Raw genomic sequence first — 21093 nt, forward strand, 5'->3', positions numbered from 1 at the left:
AGGCGATCTTGAAGAGTAGGCAAACGTGTGAGAAATTACCGTGTTTGTATGAGAATCTAATGTCGAATAATTTCCGTAAAAGAGACTGGGAAATGTATTGCCGCCAGATCACAGAACCTTCAAAATCTCTGAGCGAACAAAAACATCCGAGAGGGCGAAGGGTGGGGCTTAAATCCCTTAACAGAGAGAAAGCATAGGACCGTGATTTTCCTGCCTAGGCTGACTGCAGCCAGCATAAAACCAGATTTTTGCTTCCTTCCAGCGCTAAACGTTAAAAATACGCATTTGGGACCGGGTATGGATTTTAGAGGTCTGGTCTGAAAACGGGTGTGGAAAATGTCATTTTTTGGTCTGAAATAGTAGGGTCAGGATTTGGAGAACAGGGCGGCACAACCCTATCCTGTTCCAGGCTCCGAGATAGTTGGGCCCCCTGAATTGAGAAAGCGCGAAGACTGGGGAGAGAAGGGGCTTCCCCTTTTTCGCCCCGCCAACTTTTCGCGTGCCTTTTACTTTCGCGTCTTCCCCACTATCTGAGAGCCTGGAACAGGCTAGCACAATCCCACCAAGATTTCCAAGAAGTACCCCCCCGGAACCCATCCCCGTAACGCATCTTCATTTCCAGTTATTTAAGATATTCGATATTGGTCAAACAGAACCTCAAATCACACACAAAGCATGCGCATGCGTTAGAAGGTCACTCATCACGAGGCATATGAGGGTCTCAATGGGGTGGTGGCTTTTACGGTTATCGGCTAAAATTTTGGCTCTTTTACGGCTATCGGTTAATTTTTTTCAGTTACGGTTAACGAAAAAGTTAAAAATTAACTTCTTTTGTTTCAAAAAGTTAAATATTAATTAACCTGTATTTTTTTGTATCTTTAAATCAAAATAAAGGTCTTCGGATCATCTCGGGATGAAATAAGCTATCCTTTTGAAAAATTTTAACATTTGATAGATCATACTTTTTATAATGTATTGCACTTCTGATATTATTTTACACATAGAAATGTCAATAGTCAGTTTAAAAACAATCTTTGTGAAAAAGCAAAAGCAGACACGCGAACGCCCAACTCAAGACCGGGGCGCGACATTCATTATAACAGATGTTGGGGGCTTGTGTAGCTCGCTTGGCTTTTTAACGAGAGGACCAAGACTCTGTTCTTTCTCTTTAGACAGCAGTTTATTCTTCAAAAGCTTCTGACAACAACTCTACTACTCAACCGTTTTCACATAAGAGAAGGATTATTCATGTGAGACGGGTTATCCGTTTGATGATTCGCGTCAGATAGGTGATACGTCTTAATTTGGCAATGGAATAGTTTTAATTTTGAATAAACAATCCGCCTGACTTTTGAAGACAGGATTATCCGTTCCAGATAGCCTGTGTACAGCCGCCCCCTCCCCTCAAAAAAAAAATCGGAGAAGGGGTGTCTGTGGGGAGGGCGCGACTGTACACAGGCTAGTCTCAGACGGATGATCCATTTCTAGGTCTAGTGTGAAAAAGGCCATTAACAAAATTCCCGTTTCCAGTCTTTTTAATGATAGCGAAGGACTGTACGGAACGACTGTCTTGCCGTTGCCTTGTCCGTAGGCCGCATTGTTCCGCGCCGCTGATGCCTTTCGGGTCATGTGGTCCGAGCGAGTTCGCCACTGAAATGCCTTGGCCGAGATTGCGTTGGAAGACGCCGAAATGGGACTAGGCATGGCGATGTCTACCGTAGCGTCCGAGAAAAACAGGGAAATGTTGTTTATCGGCAACGTGTTTTACAAACAGTGACATCTCTGCGTGTTGTTTCACTTTCGCTATGGAAAAAATTAGTTCCCCAAGAAAGCGCCGGAAATGGAGCCTAGGTCTTGGTTAACACCTAAAAGGCGCTTCGCCTAACGTGCGTACTAGGGCGGATAAAGGTTGGGCGGTGAAACGAGCGCGTCCGAGCAAAAAGGTGTGATGCAGTAGACTGGGACTCTGCTTAGAAATGTCGCTTGTTTTCGACTTCGGTCAGGGCTTGCGATGTGGTTTGTCCATCAGACACTGTCGCTGTCACTGAATTATGGCGGCTTGATTTGTTTTCTTGCACTTCTTCCTCGTTCTTTGTGCTGGTAAGCTGTCTCTGAGAGGCAAATGTTGCTATTTTTTGAGGGAGGTTTAATTGGAGGAGACAAACATGTCTTTCAAACGTAGTTACTAAAACCCGGAACGACCCACAATGACCCACAACGATCCACAACGATCCACAACGACCCACAACGACCCACAACGATCCACAACGATCCACAACGATCCCACAACGATCCACAACGATCATCAAAGCATACTGATTAACTTTTGAATTTTTTTCAAAAATTGAAAAGCATACTGAATAGCAAACATAACGACTCATAGGACAAAATAAATGAGCAAATGTAGCTTTTCACGAGAAAGAATCTCCATTCAGAGACACATTTGTAAGTACGATCGATGTCTCTTCGGCCAGCCATCGAATAAAGATTTGTATAAGTCACATGAAAAGTTTCATCAGCTTTGTTCTCCGTAAACATCCATCTTGAGACTACTTAGGGTAATTTTCGTCTACATTCGTGCCGCGACGCGCCCTTTGTAGTAACTACGGTAATTAAATAGTGACAGGCCATTCACAGATCCCGCAAACGTGTCGCATAAACGTTATTGCTCTTCTACATGTAACGTTAAAGAGATTAACTACAGTTTGGCTTTAACCAGTATATCTCTTAATGAACTGCCTCTTTTATAAGAGATGATCGGAGGTTCTTTGAACATTTCTTTTAGCCTCTCGCTCGAAGGCGTAGTTTGAATATTGTTAATCAGTTAAGTTAATCAGTATGCTTTGATGATCGTTGTGGATCGTTGTGGGATCGTTGTGGATCGTTGTGGGTCGTTGTGGGTCGTTGTGGGTCGTTGTGGATCGTTGTGGATCGAGCGAGAGGCTACCCAAACAACTTTATAGATAAAACACTCTCGGAAGTCAAATTCTCTGACAGAAAGAAAGCTCTCCAAGAAAACACAAGAGTACGCAAAGAAATATTGCCCTTTGTAACGCAATACAACCCATCTGTGCCTAACCTAAAACACATTCTAATGGAGAAATGGCATCTTATAGAATTACAACCTAAACTTAAAGAAATGTTCAAAGAACCTCCGATCATCTCTTATAAAAGAGGCAGTTCATTAAGAGATATACTGGTTAAAGCCAAACTGTAGTTAATCTCTTTAACGTTACATGTAGAAGAGCAATAACATTTATGCGACACGTTTGCGGGATCTGTGAATGGCCTGTCACTATTTAATTACCGTAGTTACTACAAAGGGCGCGTCGCGGCACGAATGTAGACGAAAATTACCCTAAGTAGTCTCAAGATGGATGTTTACGGAGAACAAAGCTGATGAAACTTTTCATGTGACTTATACAAATCTTTATTCGATGGCTGGCCGAAGAGACATCGATCGTACTTACAAATGTGTCTCTGAATGGAGATTCTTTCTCGTGAAAAGCTACATTTGCTCATTTATTTTGTCCTATGAGTCGTTATGTTTGCTATTCAGTATGCTTTTCAATTTTTGAAAAAAATTCAAAAGTTAATCAGTATGCTTTGATGATCGTTGTGGATCGTTGTGGGATCGTTGTGGATCGTTGTGGATCGTTGTGGGTCGTTGTGGATCGTTGTGGATCGTTGTGGGTCGTTGTGGGTCATTGTGGGTCGTTCCGGGTTTTAGTAACTACGTCTAGCGACGCACCTAGGTCACGATTTCCGGTGTCGGTGATTATCGATGACTTGCATTTTAAAATTTCATGGCGAGTTTCTACTTCATTGAAAGCACGACAATTCGGTCGCATACAGCGGAATAGCTTAAAAAACAAGAATCGGTGAAATAGCCATATTCAAACTACCCCACTGAACAGCCAAGCAAGGCAGAGAAGAGGCGTACGTGACTGAAATATAAGCCGCGAAGCAACCGCGGTTACCTCCTATAAAATGCATTGAATACACTTTTTCGCTTATCCAGAGTACTTTCAAATCCCTAGAAATGCATTCTAAGCGGCGCTATAAAAGTTGTATCTGTTCGGTCGTCCTAGGGCAACTTCAATCTTTTCGAAATCACTTAGGGCCTCAGTATTATTTTCCCGAAAATTTTAGATGCAATTTTAGGTTTTACAAAAGTGAGAATTTTTCTGATTTCTCTCTCCATCGCATTTTCTAATCCGAAAATTTTAGATTTCCTTTTTCAACGAAAAATAGGCTAAGTTGGGGGCTGAAATGTGAAAAACTAAACTTTAGAAAATCGTAGGGAATTAACAATTGACAATGGGATTTCGTTCAGCGAAAAGCGAATAAGCCAAAGAGCCTTTATATAATCACTGCAAAAAAACGGTCCTCGAATTGTTAAAGCGACATTGAGGAGTATCTATTGAGGTTTATTTAGTTATTTGGACGAATCCGTTCGACCATTTGTCTTCGTATGCAAACAGGGAATGAATTAATGTTGTGCCAACTAGAAGCACAGGTTTTAGAACCAACAAGCGTTACGCTATTTTGCTTGAATTCTTAGGTGATCTTTGCCTTAAAGTAGGCTTTTGTTTGTCGGTGATTCCATTTAGCAGTGCTATTAATGTAATTTCTACAAGAAATGCTGCGCTGGTATAAAAAGTCTCTGGCGAAAGGCAATCGGATACTTCGACTGCGTTTAAATTACTTGGCTAGGTCAGAGCACGTACTGCTTTGAGCTTAATCCGTTTTATTGAAATAATTTTTAGCTCGTGTTTATCAAAAGCGCGTTCTAAAGCAGTTCAATTTAGCCATAAACGCCTGTATTCTGTATTTAATATAGCTCCTACTGCATATACTAACCGTTACGTACTCATCATATGGAAACATTTATTTGAAAGCATCGCACTTTTAAAACCTCGGTTTAAATAAAAAATAAAACTCGTGTATGTAAAACTTGGCTATTTTACAAGAACGTGTACTGTCGTTCGGAAAGTGTTTGACAGTCACATGAGAAAGCAAATTATTTTACAACTAAAAAGCGTTAATAATTGCTTTTAAAAAGTGATCTTTGCTTCGTAAGTAGAAATGCTTTCTAGAATATTCAGGTGCACATGCAATCGGATACTTCAAGTCACGTTGTATTTTTGCAAGTCCGTGCACAATGAACCGTTCAAAAAGATTTATATGTTTTTCTTTGATTATTGAACTGTCTTTTCTACACTAATTCAATTCATCCATGAGCTCGCTCCTAGGAGCCTTTGATTGCTTCTCCGAACAGATATTTTACAGAAAACAGTCGTTCGGTGCCCCTGCCTAAGCTCTATGACATTTTTTTTTAGGCACAACCTGTCTACCTTCACAGGAAGGGAGAAGGTTCTTTACTTTTAAGCGAATTCGAATTGATGTTGTTGTTGTTGTTTAATTAAAATAGTACTATTTTAATTAAACAACAACAACAACAACAACAACATCACATTTTCTTTATGGATGTCCCGGAGCTTTTCTCTATTCCACCCCTTCCCCCCCCACCCAACAACTAGAAGATGTTCACGCGCCATTTGCTTTTTAAATTCTTCTTATTTGTTTTAATGACATTGATTGCATGGATTATTACCTTTTCCAAAAAAAAAAAAATTGAAAAAAAATGTTACCCTCGACCCTCGACATGGTACCCTCGCCCTCGACATGGAACCCTCGACCCTCGACCCTCGACAAAAAGATAGACTCACTTTTTGTCTGTCGAGTGAGTAATGTCAGTTTTCAGTGGACAAAAACCTTGTACCAGTGATAATATTTTAAGCTATATCGCATTCTTTTTTACCCTTTTCAAGGGCTAAAAATATAATTAGTTATCTGTCATAACACCAACGACAATTTCTTGTGGGAGCCGAGAAAATGAATTTAAAATTACACAGGAATTGAGAAAACTAACACCGGTAAAATCTTCATGTCGTTAAGATTTCATTTTGTGAAATTTGAAGCATTTGAAGTTTATTTTCTCGGGCTCCCATTAGAACCTTTTCTAGGACTTCTAGGTGTTATTTCATGTAACTTATTACATTTTTAGCCCTCGAAAAGAGTAAAAGGGGATGCAATATGCCTAAAATTATTCTGGTACAGGGTTTTTGTCCACTGAAAATTAAAGTTACTCAATTTCCAAATGGATTCCGTCTTACAGTTCGATACAGTGTATTTTTCTTAACGTCATAGACAAACAAACTGCTATTTTCGCGCTGTAACGGCGTCTAACGTGCTGTTTTTCACCTTGCACAGCGTGATATTCCTATATTTTCATGTCATAATAGCAACATCAATCTTAAAACAAAAAAAAATGTACAAAGTTAAAGGCAAATTTTTCGAACGAAGCACGATTTACAATATGTCGCGTCTTAACAATAAGTAAAAATGTAAACTAAGATTTTATCGCCAAATTCATGTTTTTTCATTAGATTTCCTTGCAATTGATTTTTCAAGAACTCAATATTTTTCATGACCCCGTCTTGCCCTGAAGCTTGATGCTCTCTTAAAAAGTTTTATGACGTGAAAATGCATGGCGAATAAAACTTCAAAGATAGTAAGCACAAAAAAGATGATCTCTTTGCTTCTCTCCACTCCTGGCCCTCGCAAGCACGTTTACTAAACGCAGACTTGTATGAAGCAAGGTCCACAAAAATATCTTAAACTTCTTTTCTAAGGAGCAAAAAAAATATTACGTAACTTTGCAAGGCCATTCATATTTCAACTGCTTGTGCAGGAACAATGACGAAAAATGGACGGACTATAAGGAAAAGTAACCTTCAACCTTCTTAGAATCAAAAGTCACTCATTAGATTTTTAGAGTTTTTCCTTTTCTTTGGGATTTCTTCCAAGTTAAAAATGGAGGAAAAGCCTGTGAGAATTATATTGTGCGGGACATATGGGGTCGTATTAATTAATCTCACATTCAGTTTCTAATTAACTTTCTAACTTCAAGATCATGTCTCTCATTCACCGAGTCGTACACTTCTTTTTTGCATTATGTTTTCTTGTGGTTAAACTACAGGCAACTCTGGGGAAATAAGTAATACTGAACATTTGTAAAACCTATAACAGCATATTTTAAAGTATATAACATAATACTAAAATGCCTTCAATTTTGTAAATGTTGACATTAATTTTAGTCTCGTAAAAATCCATAAACCTTAGTAAATTGCTTGTCCTGATGATTTATTCAATGGTTTAAGCGAGGTATTATTAAAAGAGTTAATGAACAAGAGTTTAGAAATAAATGCCCAACGCAAAAAGTGCTGAGATCTACTAATTAATGATTTTAAAAGCATAAGCTAGAAAAGTGATAAAAGCGATGGTTTGATAAGACGCAGCACGCAATCTATCATGACTACTGCGTTAATAATGGAGTTAAATTCATGAGAAACACTTTTATGTCGTAAATCTTGGTATTTGCAGATACAATTACATATGGACATACTCGAGAAAAAATGAACTTTATTTGATTGTCAATGTATTCAGCACAAAATTCCGAATTTCTCCATCCGAAGCGAGCCGTCATTTTACGTGGTCATCCGGACTACCGGGCGAAGGTCTAGCCATTTGCAGGGCAAAGGCAATACCTTAATTTCAAAGTCAATATTTTAAGACCCTGAGTATTGGCTCGGCGCCTGGGTTTGCCGGGTAAATCGTATGGTGACTGCATTTCAGGCTTCTTACAAGACAAAATGCCTTTCTTTGAGTGAACGTTTTTCACCCAGATGAGCGAAGGGAGGAAATGAAGGGATTGTTCACTTTCCTTGCGACTTAGGGCCTTAGGAATGGAAATTTTGGTGATACGATACCCGAGGTGGAAAAAGACCCAAATAGGAAGTGTTCTCCTTCGTCAAACGCAACAACGTCTTGTAATTCTATATTTGGTTTGATTTTCTTTTCAAATCTCCTTGCGAATTACGAGACAATGCCATGAAAAATGAGCAGTTATGTTCCTAAAGCCTCGGAGTCGTCTTTAGGCTATTGTTACTGCAATGAATAATTAATTATATTAAAAAACAATTCTGTTCTACGTGGAATTCTGTCAGTGTTGTTGACTTTACTTCATCTGATGCTGATGAAAGTAGCCGTTTTCAAAATGAGTGAATGAATAAATGGATGAATAAATAAATGAACGAACGAATAAATGAATGAATGAATGGCTGCGCTTTTTAACTGAAAGATATCAATATAGAAACTTTCCCAGGCTTCGATAACGATAACAAACTTAGTTGTTAAGTTTTGGCGATTTAAACTAGTGAGAACAGTTTTAGAAAGTCAAAGTTTGCCTTTCCTTGAAAACAGAAATGAACTGACAAAATAGGCAAATGATGGCAAAGTTCATCATCTTATTTATTTCATTCTCACCTTAAGAAGCATTTAATAGAATTGTAATTTCGAGTTGCCCCAACCCTCTGTTTCAAAGCGAACCTGAGCTTGTTTCTAAGCTCATTTCCTGTGGTCGCTTAGGGGAAGTTCGTCTGCATTTCAGTTCAATGCGGTGTAAGGCAACCAGGGATACCGAACCATAGTGTGATGTGTGGATTTCTTTTTTTACCCATCTTGAAATACCATGCTATGAAATAAAGTTTTTTGCGTCCTTAATCTTTCAGGCATGTCGTGATGGTTTAACATGTGTGGTGGAACAACTGATCAAACAGAACCCACCAGCTTGTAACGAACAAGACAAAGATGGCCTCACACCGCTTCATCACGCGGCCAGGGGAAACTCTCTTCAAATTATCCAATCACTGTTGGACGCTGGAGCGGGTGAGGAAACCTTTTTGCTCGTTGAAATTATGATCTTAGGTTGCAAATGGCGTTCATTTCTCACTCTGAGAAACAAACCTAGTCAGAGGTCGGTGTGGGATTCTGATAACGTATTTCTGTATTACTTTTTCTACTTTATTAAAGGAACTGTGTCGTGAAAATTGTCAAAATTCAAACAGCAAGAACTACCACCAATTTGAGTGAAACTAAAAAATAACTGATCAAAACATGAAAAGAACGTACTAAAACCACAGATACATAATACAAAAGGAGACACGGATGGACAAACTGGTTCAACAGAAAAACAAGACTGAAACGGATTGCAATTGTGGTTTTTGAAAACTTGTTAGCTAAAACAGTTTTTCATTTTTGTTGTTTGCAACGTTTTATATAGTGCTTCGGAGTCATATTCGTTTGACACAGTGCTGTGATTTTTTCATTCACAAGTAATTTCTTATTTTTAATAACAACATGACCCAAAAAACCATGACAAAGCGGCTTTGAATAAGAGTTTTTCTTCATAGATGTCAATGCCCACGCCTCAAAGGAGAGTGCCTTCGCGACACCGCTGATCTGCGCAAGCAAGTTTGACTCACCAGAAGCGTGCCGTTTGCTCATTAAACGAGGTGCACACGTCGAGAAGAAAAATTGCAGTGGTCAGTCACCCCTCCACTATGCTTCTCGGAAAGGCCATGCTCGTGTTTTAGAGGTGAGTCATTAGAGCGAATTATCTTTTTTTGCGGTGAAAGACTTAACTGAAAAAACTTACAATACCCTCTCGCTGATACAAATAAACCGCTCAGTAAATTTTTAATTTCCATAGCGATAACTTAATTAGTATGAACGAAATGCAAAATAACCTCCTTTCAGTGGCCATAACTGATACCCATTTACATCCATCCATCCATCCTACCATCCACGCACCATCTATCCACGCATCCATCGATCCATCCATCCATCCATCCATCCATCCATCCATCCATCCACCCATCCACCTATTCACGTAAACAAAAATTGTGCGAACAACTGATAACTTAAAGCATCACATGAATATCGATATTTTAAGCAGTTGATGACGCGAGTAGCTATTAAATAACTATTTGTCGTTAGCACCTATTTGTACTAGTGACTATTAAAACCACGCTATGTAAAAATATGGTTTCGCAGGCAGGGTTTTGAAGCTAACTCGGATCAGTTCTCTAATATAACTCTTTTACAAACCATTGGCCTACGTACATTTAATACCCTACACTTGCTTATTTGACTTGTTAAGGTTCTTTTGAACGACGGAGGAGCACCGGTTAATCTGGAAGATAACGATAAAGCTACACCTCTCCATGCTGCAGCACAGGCGGGTCAAACACAAGTCATCCAAAAGCTGGTCAGTCATTCAATGTTAATTAATTTTAATTAAAAGACTTATTATCATCGCATGCAAATTTTCTTTCTTTTCATTGGCCGAGAGCCCACCGCTTGACCTGCAAGTAATTGCCTACAAATAATGGTCTGCTCATGCGCAAGGTCGTCTAATTGGGTTTGGCTGAAAATAATATTCTGCTCTAAATGAAACCTCACTTTTCTCCTTTTTGCGATCACTCTTGCGTGAAAATGGCAGATCGCTTCGCCTCTCGAAGATGTTCATTCTCGGTGATCGAATGATAAGACAATTATGAGCAGTCAGGATTATTCATGGAAACGAAATGTTGTGCCTCGTATAGTGGCACCTGGGTGGCACTATGAGTCAAATGATGGAAAAGAGAATTAACCGTGGCAAAAAAAAAGCAGTGCTGCAAAAATCCACTTGGGTTTTCACTCCGGAGTTAATTCTCTGTTCCATTATTTGTGGAAAAAGGTTGCGCTTATTCATGAGACTGTCGATAATAATTGTAAAACGTTCTAATTAACTTTACAAAAATGATAAAAACAAGGATTTATTGTAAGTGGAGCTACAAGTTGGTTCCTCATCAACCATGTCCCTGATCGAATGCTTCATTTCCCATTTCTAACTTTTCCTCTTTTCAAAAATGACTTGAGCAACCCTGAAATGGTCTAATGTTATTCGGAAGTGTTGGTCTAATCCTTATGGAGGGAGTAAATACTGGAGAATGAGCCAACTCACCTCAGATCGGAACCAAGAGTCACACCTGTGCCATATTTACGGAGATAAATTAATTAATCGACTGAACTATCTCTGTGGCCCATATGGATCGGCAGGGCTTTTGAAAAAGGAATTGCCAAGGACAGTCGATGTTTAGTTATAAAATTAATGAAAGCTGAACAAATATTCATTATCCATAGTGTGCTATGTTTTTGTAGATATTGTATGGAGCAGACATGTCTCTTCGAGATAACGATGGCTACACACCCTTTCATCTTGCGGCAAGAGAGGGTCATGTTGAAGCTTTCAAAGAAATGCTTAGAAAAGGTCAGATTATATTCGATCACATTTTGGAATTCTTCACAATCAAAGCTACATAAAGCAAATGTCACTTCATTTGCATAGGCTCGTATACTTTTCTAAAACCTCTTTTTTCAAAGCCCAGAATTAGTTAAATTATAGTGGTTTAACCCGTGAGAACCTAAGAATTTTCCTTCAAATGTACAAAAACCACGGCAAGCCACGAACATTTTATTGTAGTTATGATTAGGAATCTCTCTCATACATAATTGTCAACCATTTACGTCTGTATTAATTAATCAGTCTTCGGCTATTAGATTTGAATTCCACCGACGGTCTCTACTTAGCCTAGCTTAGCCTGCATAACAAGCAGGTTTCCAGTCGAGTTATTTCCCGGAAGTTGGAGCGAGAGTCTCAACTTTCTTGACTAACTCGAGCGGAAATGCTTGCTACGTAGCCTAGTCTCTACTTGCTCAGTCCCTTAACTGCTGTACAGAGTGGACAGAAGTCTATAAATGAAAAATATTTATCTCCGATATTTCTTTACCTACAGCCAAATATGGTGGATTATCAATCCGCAACTTGTTAAACAGCCCTGATAACTATGGGAACGTATGCCTACATCTGGCCATTAAACATAAAGAGGCAAGTGATAGATAGCGATTGCCATTTACTTTTGGTTTTAGTGTGTTCAGCTGTCAATCAATTAATACCTTTATTAAACTGTCAGCTGTGATAGTAGTTCATATCGTCTACGTGGAAACACTAAAAAGGGTGAGTAAATATATATACAGCACTGAAGTAAGGATCTTGAACCCAGTTTCTATAAAGCACAGTTCTGTTTTGTTTGCTGATTTCTTCCTGTTTGAATTTAACGGTGCTACACGAGAGAACCTTTCCTCTTAAGGAAGAATACCTCCACACCACATCAACATCTCTCTTTGTTGTATTTTTTAGATCATGCAACTGTGCCTGGAGGCCGGAGCTGATATAAGTACTACACAGGTAGGAAAGTCACAAATAAATTATTATTAGTAGTATTATTTGAGATGATCCAGAGACGTGTTTGAATAAATAAATTGGGTGAATGAATGAATGAATGAATGAATGGACGGACGGACGGAAGAATGAATGAGAAGATGGGGCTCTTTGAGGGAGGGTCCAAAATGATCTACCGCAAGCATTTGTATAAAAAGTTCCTACAATCTTTAGAGTGTTCAGATTTTTTCTGACGAATTTCTCAGGAGGACCTTTCGACTCCATTACATCTTGCCTGTAGTCAGGGTAACTTGGAGATAACCAAGCTGTTGGTAAACCACGGAGCAAAGATTGAAAGAGAAGATGGCGATGGATTAACTCCGTTACTCAGGTAACTTTCATTCAAAACCTTTTTAAACGACTTTTAAATGCAGATGACTGACAAATAAAGATCAGCAATGGAGGCCAAAGGAACTTGGAACTGTGTGCAAAAACTCTTCCAAGTAACTGTTATGGAGGACTCTGCTCCTAATGACAATTCTTGGATCGGCTTTGGTTTCATCTTTTCGTCCCCACTCCCCCTAGCAATGTTGCGACCAAAAAAAGATTCAATTCCACCCTTTCTGCTCAAAACTCAACTTTGTTTGAGAGTGAGGGGAGGAGTCGCTAGTTTTACTAATATCACTGGAAAGGTTCCAACACTTGTGACCTTCATTGGATCTTTGAATTTTTCAGTGTATAGGCAAATTTTGGCTCTCACGATATAGCTCCACTCCACTGTGGTCGATTGGCAAAAACCTGATCAAATGCGGGCTTGAACTTTTTGTCACTACCTTGAAATAAAAGATGATAAGCGGCAACGTTTGACCTGTTTTTATTACCGTTTACGCCACGGAAAATTAAGGGAAAACTCCTTGCTGGAAGAATATTTTAAAAGAGGAAATAAAACTTTTTAAAATGGCAACGGTTTTCTCCAACTGAATTTCTTGGCGTATTCCTCTTTTTTACCTTTTTTGTGTTATAAAGGTATATTCCTAGTGTGTGTGTTGTTGGTCAGTCTCTTAGCATCTCCAAGGAAAAAAAATTGGATGGACAATTTTTTATGTGCTAAATTTTCTCATTTCAGAGCTTCACTTGGAGGACATGTACCAGTCATTAGCTACCTTCTTGACCAGGTAAAAATATCCCGATAAATACTATATCGAAGTCTTTGATTTCTCCATTGATAACAGCCAACAATGATTCTTCTGTTAGGGAGCACGACTGTACCCTACGACAAACACCTGCACCCCCTCCCCTCTTATGTGTGCAGTCAAGCGGAGCCAGCATGACGCGGTCAAATTTTTCCTGGCCCTCGGTTTTCCAATGAATCTTACAGATATGAACTGGCGGACAGTTCTTCATGTAGCTGTGGCATGTGCTGATATTGAAACTGTGGACTTGATTCTGGCGGTATGAAAACTATAATGTTTATGGATATACATTAAAGGGTGCCTAGCGTAAAAACATTTTCTATTTTTGAGAAAGGTGAGACTGTAAAACACCAAAGTTAAAAGTCATAAACAGGAAAATGGAAAAAGATGGATTTATAAAAGGATTTTTCAATAGCGAGCTTCCAATTAAAACCTCTCTTTCGGCTTCCACTGAATATAGATCATACGGGCGTCTTTTTTATCCTCGGAGAACTTGGGACAGTCAGTATTGATGGCAAGATTTTTATTATATTTCTTTGAAATCCTCTGCACAAAAACGACGGGAAATTTCCTTAAGCCTTGTTTTTAGAGAGGACATGAGTACTTAACAAAATTTTACGACAAACATTCACCCTTTAAGATCCCTTCCCTTCCACTGTTCATGGAGCTTGGTGGTTAGCCTTTTGTTGATCTGAATTAAATGGCAGCTGTCAACTATCAATGAGGGACAAAAGTGTTGAGACACCTCCATAAATGACCCTTTTTTCGCGCATAGTGGATGTATGTATCTATTCCCTTCCCCTGTGTACTCCCACCCCTTTCTCCCAAAAAACTACGTTGTACTTTAAACCGTCAAGTCTGTCTTCAATAACAAACAACGTTGATTCGTGGGTGGGGGATTTACGGCGTTAAAACAGAATTAATTGACAAATGAATGAAATTGTTGATAAAGCGGGTTTTAGATACGTGTGTCAACTACGTTTGTCCATTGTTTGTTTGGTTTCAGAGCGGAGGAGATAATCTTTTGGAGAAAAAAGACCAGTATGGTAAAACAGTGGTACATTACGCTGCTGCCAGATGTAACGTGGATGTACGTATATTAGTGAGCTTAGGCAAAGACGTTGTTAATCGACGCACGTCAAATGCTTTCGTCAAATTTTGAGCAAATCGTCTCTATGAGAGTAACGAGATCTAGCAATACAAATCTGGTAGAGTTAAGCGATTTCCAATGACTTAAAACTTGGCACCTAGGCAACCAAACTGCTTTGTAATCAATTATTTAGTTACCCAACAAATGCTGCGCCTTGATAAACGTCATTCAGCCATTCAAAACTGCTATGATATAATCGATCCACAAATAATGGGCGTGTGTCAAAACTGCCATACCAACGTTGACTGCCAAAAAATAGAAACGGAAAGGAAAAAATCTGCTAAATTCAATACCTTGTAATCTTAACATACAACGTAAAACATGCTATCTTAATGAATTTTTTCTTGTCCAAATGAGATCTCACAGCTTTGTTTTCATGACTCTGTCATCTTATTGACTTTGCAAATTAATGAGATTTCTTCATTCGCAGAAAAGGTTAAAATGTTCCCCGTATATACTGCTAATATTAACACAGTGGGAACAGGGGACTGCATCCTACAAGAGTCTTGTTTCCCATTTATGTCCTGAGACCTAAAACGAGTTCTTATGTGGATCATTAAGTTGATTTCACTTGCTGCTTAAATCGTGGTCTTCTCCTTGAAAATTTTTTTCCTTAAGTCATCATAATGCTGTTTTTTTGTCTTCAATGAAGCCAACGCTTCAATGATTTTTTCAATTGAGTCTGAGCATTTATGATTTCCATTGAAACTACCAACAGGTGATATGACCTTGTTCTAGATTTGTTTACCACTTCATGAGGAGCCGCGTAGAGTCCCTTTTCTAATTATCTTGAGTGACGGTTGCTATGCTCAATTTCCTGTTAGAATTTTACCTCCGACCTCGTGCATGTTAGCAGGGGTCAGATTAGCTGTCATCGGTAGTGATCTTCACAGAGGCGATGAAACAATTCTAAATTTCGCAACTGTCTGTTAATATGGTTAAAACAATACAAGGTGGGGTAAATACATGTAAATAAAGTCGAGCGCGGTCTTTTCAACTATTCTCCGGATCGGATCAGCCCGATCAAGCCATCTTGTATGGAGTATATGTGGGTTACTTTTTGCCGTTTCCTGGTCGAGAATTTCTGTGTTGATTCGCGATCAAAATCGCTTCCCTTAGAAGCGATTGGTATTTCAAGAACATTTAAACAGATCGGACAGGTTAGGAGAATTCAAGCTTCTCTTCTGAAAACCGGAGATGGCCACTCTTCCTTCTTCACATTGGTTCAAATGCGAGGCCAATTCAGCCTTAGATCAGTAGGTTTACCTTGCGACACATTAATTCTGGTTTGTATAATGACTTGATTAATCGTAAGACTCCTTGAAGGTAAGCACAGTGTTCGATTTATTTATTTCTGCTTCGAACATATCCGCGCCAAAACCTCCTAAATGCCCGCCAAATTTAATGTGGCGCTCCCGATCGTACAGCTCGTGTTTAGGAAGAAACAGGCCCAGCACAACTTCCACTGGAGGCAATTTTGTGTACAAAAAGTACCCTAAAAAAGAAGTCGAAAAGCTCTATTAATTTCGTGCGACGTTTTCTTGATAAACAAAGGAATGTGTTGAAAATTATAGACGTCCGTGTTTTATAATACACATACACACGTAGTGGCCAAATTGCTATATCTCTGACCTTTTTTCAACTGTTTTGTCTGTTGCCGATGTTTAAATGGTTCATCATGATCCAGTGCGATTTATAGTTGTCACTTCATGCTCAGATCTTTGTTTCAATTAATGAGAAAATTATCTTACAGTTAAAACACTCTTTGCACAACAATAAGGCCAGTAATTATCGCGTAATATTGCGTTGTTGCATGCGTTCTCAACACAGCCGGACGGAGCTCTGCCTATGAAAATAATAGTTTTCCTAGTATCGAATAGGCGGATATGACTCCCACTTGTAGCAAATTGTGCTACAAAGCCATTAATAAGGGCTATTCCATGCAAGTATAAACCTCGTAAAAGCTTTTTATTTTGATCAAAAATGAAATGAAACGCGTTAAAAATATCAGAAGCTCGTGTTACCCATACCCCTACCGACCTACCTAAGGTACTTCACAGATAGAGGGCTGAGTGTTAAATTTGCTCGTTATTTGTAAGGCCCTAAATCTAAGTAGCTTTCTTTTTCTCTTAAAATTTTTTACGGAGGAATCGAAATGAGTTTTGGTTGATTGGTTGTGTCCATCGCAGTTCACCCCTATTTGTTTTTTTTTTTTAATAAAATACGACTGCGCAAACGGTCTCTATTATTTTTCACAAGCAGAGAGCTTTGATATAATTCACCGAAAACAAATTCATGAACATGGTTCAGGGTATTCTGTACGTGCTTTTATGTTGGGTGTGTCGCCTGATTAAAAGCGAGCGATCGGGTGAGTCGCCTTCGCTTAGTGCAAGAAGACTTTGTAAAACGTGTATATTAAATGAGTCCTTCTGTAAAAAAAACGAGGCCTTAGGAAAGTTTATAAGGTAAAATAGTCTTGGAAAACGGTTTGCCAAATATATTTTTCTTTTGTTTGGGACTTGCTAAGATTGTATTGAGTCAACTAAACGCTTAGAATTCATAATTGAACTTATTCTTTGAGTGATTCAAAACAAAACTAAACAACGACCAAAGTTCCGTCTGCACGTGCTCTTCTGGGTGAGTCGCCTGAAAAAGCAAGCGATCGGGTGTGTCGCCTTCGCTTAGTGCAAGGGAACTTGGTTGGTTATGGCTCGTGAAAAATAATAGAGACCGTTTGTGCAATAGTATTTTATTAAAAAACAAATAGGGGGAACCGCGATGAACGCAACCAATCAACCAAAATTCATTTCGATTCGCCCGTAAAATTTTTTTAAAAGGAAAAGAAAGCTACTTAAATTTAGAAATATAAATTTCGGGGGAGCAGAATTAAAAGCGGGACTATTCCCTTTTTTGAGAAAAGGCCGGTGAAGTCTCCTATTTAAATTCTGCTCTCCAGAGAGAGCTACTGTAAAAACTATTTGAATTTATAGTTAATGTAAATTCTATTAACTTTAAATCGCTGCACTTCGTTCATCTTCGGTAAATAAATGCATATTGATTCTGAGGTATCCCCTGTTTGTTGCAAAACTCCTCTACACCGCCACAAGTTTTCCAACTGATGCACTGTTTTGGAGCGATTTTCATTCTATCAGGTTCTATTTTTTAATTGTGTTCGTCTCATCAGCTTTTTAGTAATGTGTGGTAAATTGAGCGGTTGACAGATATGTCGGAAAAAGCTTCACAGGAGGCCACGAAAAGAGATTCGCATTTCAGCTCAAGTATGGTTTCAAGCTGTCAACGGTCTATGCTTGGCTGAATTTAAACAATGGCCTTCTGGTCAGATGGGGGACAAATTTTCCCCCATATTTCGGTCGCTAAGGCTTGCGGCTCGCCATGTTTTGCCTCAAAACACAACGTCTCTGGAAATACGACAAAGGGAACAAGAATCATAAGACGGGAAAATCTTAGATCTGCTTAATATCATGTCGTTTTACTAATTTTACAGATCATAAACCGCCTCATACTCGTTGGAGCAGATGTCAGAGCAAAGGACAACGATGAAAGAATTCCACTTCATTTGGCTGCAGAGTTTGTAATAATTCAATTTCTTAATACACTATTGTTATTAAAAAAATGAGGTAACTCTTTACACATGTAACTTTTATTTTATCAGGAGCGGAGTCGTTTGTGTGGTGAGAGCTCTCGTCAGCGTATGCCCAGAATCTGTTAATGACATCGACTACGGTTCCCGTACGCCTTTACATTATGCCGCTAGGAAGGGTCGTGTAGCGGTGGCCACACACTTACTAGAGAGTGGTGCAGCAGCCGATTACAGGTATAAATTTATAACGGAAACTTTTGGGTACTTACTATTCAAACAAGGAAGCCGGGAAGATCTATTGCAAATACCGTATTTATTCGAATAAGCGCCCAACCTCGAATTAGCGCCCACCTCGAATAAGCGCCCATCCTGAAGACAGAAAAATTTAATAAGCGCCCAGCCTCAAATAAGCGCCCACCCCCACCTGGCCTCCCTCCCCCTCAAACTCTAACTCAAATAAGCACCCACCCCACCCCACCCCCTTTCTGGTCCCTCCAACCCAAAAAACACTAAATAAGTACTAATAAGAGACTTGCCAGAAGAGGGAGTTTTCTTCAAGGTATTTTACAGAAACCTTGCTTTGTTACATCTTCGCGTTTTATTATTACCATTTATTGTATTGTTGCAAAATAAACATACTACACTTGCTGGAAATGGTGAAAATTTAATAAGCGCCCAGCCTCGAATAAGCGCCCAGCTCGGATAAGCGCCCACTCCCAAGGTCCAAAAATTTAATAAGCGCCCAGGGCGGTTAGGAATGGTTGTCCCCATTCTGCAGGAAGAACTTCAAGAAGGATGGTCTGTCGGGTAGCAATTTTGATTTTCACCTTCATCTGTGCAAGTACAATGGAAATTTGCACGTTATCTAGAACAACTCCAGTTACCTTAGGGGTCCCGCCATAGGTCATTTTGAGTTTAAGACTGGGCCCAACTGCACCGTAGGATTATCTTAGGAGTCGGATTTTCCCCAGTTTCCTGCACAACTTAGTAATAACCAATAAAAAAAAAAACGTAATAGCGCTATCAAAACATTCCCATAGTCAGTCTTGTGCTCAGCTTTAAAATGGCCATAATTAATCCCATTTTCCTTGGTTTCCCTTTTTTTAGTCACCTGGCTAATTTGCACCCGTTCATCCCGTATTTTTGTTACGGTTGTTGAAACAAGAAGCGGAGATTGGGATAAACATATATAAGAGTTTGTTAGATTAGAGGGCCTGAGAGAAGGCGCAACGTATCATTCATTATTATGATATCCTACTAGAGGTATCCTGTTATGGATGACCGACATTTGTTTTCTTTTGTAGAGATGACGATCGTCATACACCGCTTTTTCATGCCGCGTTGGTTGGGTGCCCTGCTACAGTTGAAACCCTTCTTCACTATGGAGCGGATATCAACTGCCTGGAAAAAAGTAGAGTGAGTAGGAACCTGTGTACTTAATATGCGCATAGAATATGCCGGATATGCAAGATATCAAACATTTTGCAATTCACGGTCTACGCTTTCTACAAAATTTCATGATAATTAAATGCCGTTGTCATTATATAGGGCCATAATTTCAGGTCGATTGAGAGGCAGCGACAACTACAGAGATCCCACAAAAGGGAATGTATTTTGGACGGAAAGATGGCGACGCCCGTGTTGATGAGTCCAAATTAGGGAGATGGCTTCCCGGTCTGCTTTAACTAACCATCGACCGGTTAGCTCAGATGGTCGGGTACCTTATCAGAGCAGAAGGTCAGGCCTCGATTAGCGACCGAACCGAATTTCGAATGAATCATTGTGTCATATATGTCTACTGCTATTGGGCAGATCTGTGCCCTGTAAGACTGGGTATATAGAAAAATGTTTGCCCGTCTCAGGTACAGTATTCACAAAGCTCTCAAATACTTCTATTGTGATTGGCCTTCCAAAACAAACCTCAACTATTGTTTTCAGGGATAGGGACATTGTCTTGCTCATTTGTCCATTGTTTCGTCACGGAGCCCTCTCAGGTACCGGCAGCTCACAGACTGATCCTTAGAGCGACAAAGAGAGAACCGCCAATGCAGGCTAGAATTATACCTTAAATTGTTTGTTTTTGTCTTATCTCTTTTATTAACGTGATCATTGCAGAGGCCTCCAGCAATATTTGCGTCCTATTGTGGAAATTTGAGCGCTCTCAGAAAGCTTATTCAGCGCGGAGCAGATGTAGCACTCGTATCATCAACTGGGTTCAATTGTTTGGATGTAGCAATCAAATCTGGAAATACAGACGTATGCATGGAGTTAGTGCAAAACAAAAAGTATGAATCTCAAACATGTGTCTATAGTCCCGTAAAACGGAACCATAAGTACAAAATTTTCGTCTTTAAAGATCACAAACAACATGAAATTTAGTTTTGTTGATGAATGATCTGCTCTTTTTAGTTTCACCAACCGGATCAAAAGATAGAGAACTATTTTATACTGGCATAGGAGATAGCTCCACAAAAAAGATATTGCCCAAAACCAACATTTTTCCAAGAACTCTAAAACAAAAGGTTTCAGGAAAGTTAATGAAACTGTAAAAGGCAGGTCTTTAGTACAGACCAATGAACTGAGTTAGTTTCAATGGACGCTCATAATTTGTTTTTTCCCAGAGGGGATGAAAGCCTACTTGAAGGAATAATCATGACTCTACTCAAAAAATCTATGTCAAAAACCAAAATGTTAAGTCTGTCGTTTAGATACTTAAATTTATCCCAGACAGTATCTTTGATGATTTTAAAGAGTCTTTTTGATTGTTCGTAGATGGCGGGAAATGCTAAGCAACATAAAGTTGGAGGGAGTGACTCCTATGCGAAGACTCATTGAAAAATTCCCAGAAGTGGCTAAGGTAAAAAAAAGAGAGAGATTTATTCTTCTGAAGTTTTTCTTTCTCAGAGGCTTATCTCGTTCATTGTGTTTGTGAAAAAGAGAAAATCCAAGAAATAATATTAGAAGAACTTATCTGTACCGG

General features: G+C 39.2%; 1 protein-coding gene across 1 annotated transcript in view; it reads left to right on the plus strand.

Moving 5' to 3' along the window:
* Positions 1-21093, plus strand: part of LOC140941069 (transient receptor potential cation channel subfamily A member 1-like) — a 46174-nt gene that overhangs the window by 9927 nt on the left and 15154 nt on the right. The window contains exons 2-16 of the mRNA XM_073390027.1: positions 8637-8793; positions 9318-9502; positions 10067-10174; positions 11110-11218; positions 11745-11836; positions 12149-12196; positions 12436-12560; positions 13296-13344; positions 13424-13621; positions 14369-14452; positions 18018-18100; positions 18186-18347; positions 19418-19529; positions 20229-20398; positions 20886-20970. Coding sequence (XP_073246128.1) covers positions 8637-8793; positions 9318-9502; positions 10067-10174; positions 11110-11218; positions 11745-11836; positions 12149-12196; positions 12436-12560; positions 13296-13344; positions 13424-13621; positions 14369-14452; positions 18018-18100; positions 18186-18347; positions 19418-19529; positions 20229-20398; positions 20886-20970 — 1767 coding nt within the window. The remainder of the gene's footprint in view (positions 1-8636; positions 8794-9317; positions 9503-10066; positions 10175-11109; positions 11219-11744; positions 11837-12148; positions 12197-12435; positions 12561-13295; positions 13345-13423; positions 13622-14368; positions 14453-18017; positions 18101-18185; positions 18348-19417; positions 19530-20228; positions 20399-20885; positions 20971-21093) is intronic.

Source organism: Porites lutea, chromosome 6 (genome assembly GCF_958299795.1).
Source record: "Porites lutea chromosome 6, jaPorLute2.1, whole genome shotgun sequence".
Classification (NCBI taxonomy): Eukaryota; Metazoa; Cnidaria; class Anthozoa; order Scleractinia; family Poritidae; genus Porites; species Porites lutea.